The following is a 3,200-nucleotide window of genomic DNA, read 5'->3' as shown; positions in this document are numbered from 1 at the left end:
TCAAGCCAATCTGTCCTGGTTCATTCCTGGCCAACAGAACAAAATCAGAACACTCAAATTTTAAGAATTCAGGTGACACAGGACAAATGTAACTGGAACCAGAAAAATTGTGGGTCAGAGCACTGGGCTGGGAGACTCGGGAAGAGTCATGAGCCCTTTCAGGAGCCCGCTCTGGGAGGTGGGCACCCAGGCCATCTTCTCACCAGGGGAGGGTATTTCTGGCAACCATCTGAGATTTGCTGCATCAAACTGGAAAGAACAGGCCAGAAGCCCTGTGGGTGGCCAACACAGTCAGAGAGGGTAGAGGGGTCCTGTAGTGAGAAGAGCAAGGCAGATGACCGCCTGTCATAAATAGCACCCTCAGGAGAATCTCACTGCTAGGCTGTGGGTGCAACCTTGGGGAGGGGTATGTGACAACCTGAAAAGTGTTTTAGTAGTATTGCCGTGGGGCGGAATCCCTTTGAAAGCAAGGACCGGCATTGAACTCTGATATTACTCTCTTGCTGTCGAGTTGGCCTGTTGTTTAATTCTGATGGATTCGATGCTTAGCGATGTATTCTTTATTTCCTTAACCTCCTGGGCGGGGTTTTCCCTTTTGTCCATGAGAATTCTTCCTGCCTTGAACTGTCTGAATGGAATCCCCTGACCTACAGGGTCACTTCTAGTTTGGTAATTAACAAATTGCCTCTTAACTCCATTTCTGTCCATAGACTTCCATGGATGCTAACGTACCATTTAATAAGATGTCAAGAAATAGTTTGGAGGCGTCGCCTGGCAAAATGGCAGAGCCCTTTAATTTCGAGAAAAATGAAAGCAAGCTCCCACTACCGGATTCCTTAAGAAGCCCGGGGGGACACCCTCACCACCCCAATTTCAGGTTGAAAAGCCCGGAGAGTGGAAATAAAAAGAACAGCTTTCTGCTTGGTGAGCAAGCCAAACAGTACTTGGCTCGTCAGGAAGACCTCGCCGGATCTTCAAGCCCCAAAGGCATCAATGGAGAAATGGGGCCAGCCAAAGGAGACTGGGAGACCGGTGAGTGGGCACCTGATGCCTTCCTGCTTCTTGATTCTGAGGGCTCTGGGGCTTGGCCAACGGGCCTATGGGCTGGCAGCAGGGCAGCCACATGACCCACCAGTCAGTGTGTGCACGTAGACATTTATGTACAAGAAAAACGCCTTGTATCGGGTATCTCGCCGAAGGACTCCTGGCAGAGATTACCTTATTTCCTTGAAGTGGTGACAAGCCTCTAGAAAACTGCAGGAGGGGAGGTCTGCTCTCCCACAGTCAGCTCATTTGAGTAGGGAAGTAGAATGCACGGAAACAGCGGGCTTTTCATGGGTATTCTAAAGATTGCCCATGTTTTAATGCCATGCAATTGTTCTGCGTCTAAGCCCGTTGCAATTGAGCCCATTCAAGGAATGAGCTAGAACAGAGCTTCCCCCTCGGGACTCCAAGGCTGGAATCTTGATAGAAGCAAACAAACTCTGCCTCTTTCTCCCCAAGAAGGGCTGGTGACCTCAAGTCTCTGGCCCCCTAGCTAGCAGCCAAGCGCTTTACCACAGTGCCACCATCACTCCTTTGTGAGTACAGTGGTAGATAGATCTAAAACATTACCCTGTTAAGTTTGATTTTTTTTTCCTTTTTAAAAGAAAAAAAATCATTCTTCCATCCTAATTCTAGAGACCTGCCGTTTTAGGAACCCTCGAACCTGTTGGAATCTAGTCCCGCCAGTGTTTCTGAAACAAACCGTTTTCTTCACAGTACTGTTTGCCCCCTTTGCTGTGTTAGTTTTATCTTAGTGATACCAAAGCAAGGCTGGGTGAATGCCAGCGCCAACTCCGCGTCAGGCCACAGCCACCGACCCTGCCACGCACTTCTGTCGCATGCTCAACAAAAGCCAAAAGGCTCTTGACGAAGCAACAAAGGGATTGATTTTTAGCCCTAGTAAATCCCAAGTAGTCTATTTTTAGTATTTCGAGACAAATGAAAGTGGGCGCGTGATCTTTCTGGAGCATGAGCCAGTGTCTACAGCCCACTGCAACTGTGCGGAGAAGGGCCAGCGCGATGGGTCTCCAGGCTTCCCCTCCCTGGTAGGCAGGTTCTTGAGGAAGAACGCGGTGAGCCTGTCGCTTCCCAGGGCAGCATCGATAGTGTTTGTCACTAGGGATCCACTTTGAACTTTCACACGAAAATGAGATTTTCAGAAACACTCTTGGCCCCGCTCTGAGAGCTGGACAGCCTGGCCGCCCCAAGACCCAGCGCTCCCTGATGTGACGGGGCGATCTGAACAAGAACGACCCTGTCGGGCTGTGCCCGCGAAAGTGTGTTCACACTGGACAGAGAACGTGTTTCCCCAAGGAATCGTGAGGTTGCACATGCGTCTCTGGGGAAGATATTCCATCCAAAGTACAAGAGAAACCAAACCAGCGGATGTGGTGTCACACTGTGAGCAGCTACTCCAATTGGTCTTAAGTTCCACGGCCCAAAGGACCCCTGATGAACGACTAGGTGTTGGGTGTTGGCCAAGGGACAGTTGGCCGCCATTAACGTCAGGCCATTGGGTACTTTCCGCTCTGCAGCGCCATCTTTTCGTGAGGCCTGATGGCCCTGAGAGGCCTCTGCATGCCAGAGCAGACGGCGGTGGGAGGCCGCCCTGCCTTCTCTCTGGCCCGGCTGTGCAGAGAGGCCAGGGAGGCCCTCTCATTTCCCTGTGAGTGTGGGTAGCCGTGCACCCCAAAGTCCCAGGCCAGTTCAGTTTTTCATTTAAAACATGCTGTCAACCTGTAATGGTTGTATCGTTTTATAAATGATTCTAAATTCTTAGTTTTAATTTCTCCTGTGGTAAATCATTTGAAGTCCTTCTAGCATAAATTCTCTGGGGCCCTCATGATTTCTAGGTGTCAGGTTCCTGACTCCAAACAAATGGTTGAGAAGCATTCCCAGGGTGGGACCCCCATGGGAGCACCGGCCCAGGCTCCCCATGTTGACTTAAGTGGTGGCCTACATAGATGTAGGCCGTAGAATGTGAGCATCTATTACGGTACTTTACATTTCTAACTATAAAGAAATATTTGGCTCTTTCTCAACGTTGTTTTTCTTCCTCAGGAAACTCCGTATCGCCCTTGAATGCTGGCAACACTTCGCCACCCCAGAACATCAGTGCCGTGAGTTGCCTGGATTCAGAGAGAGAGAGAGAGAGA

General features: G+C 50.0%; 1 protein-coding gene across 5 annotated transcripts in view; it reads left to right on the top strand.

Annotated features, from left to right (window-relative positions):
- The window catches only part of TDRD1 (tudor domain containing 1), a 46,142-nt gene that overhangs the window by 10,097 nt on the left and 32,845 nt on the right, over nt 1-3,200 (top strand). For all 5 annotated transcript variants that reach the window (XM_045291348.1, XM_045291349.1, XM_045291347.1 and 2 more), the window contains exons 2-3: nt 711-1,032; nt 3,106-3,164. In XM_045291348.1, the coding sequence (XP_045147283.1) occupies nt 717-1,032; nt 3,106-3,164 (375 nt within the window). In that variant the 5' untranslated portion in view covers nt 711-716. The remainder of the gene's footprint in view (nt 1-710; nt 1,033-3,105; nt 3,165-3,200) is intronic.

This window comes from Echinops telfairi, unplaced genomic scaffold, assembly GCF_000313985.2.
Source record: "Echinops telfairi isolate 266 unplaced genomic scaffold, ASM31398v2 ScPeMD7_70;HRSCAF=299, whole genome shotgun sequence".
Taxonomy (NCBI): Eukaryota; Metazoa; Chordata; class Mammalia; order Afrosoricida; family Tenrecidae; genus Echinops; species Echinops telfairi.
The sequence above is the reverse complement of the archived record's forward strand: the minus strand, read 5'-3'. Positions and strand labels throughout refer to the sequence as shown.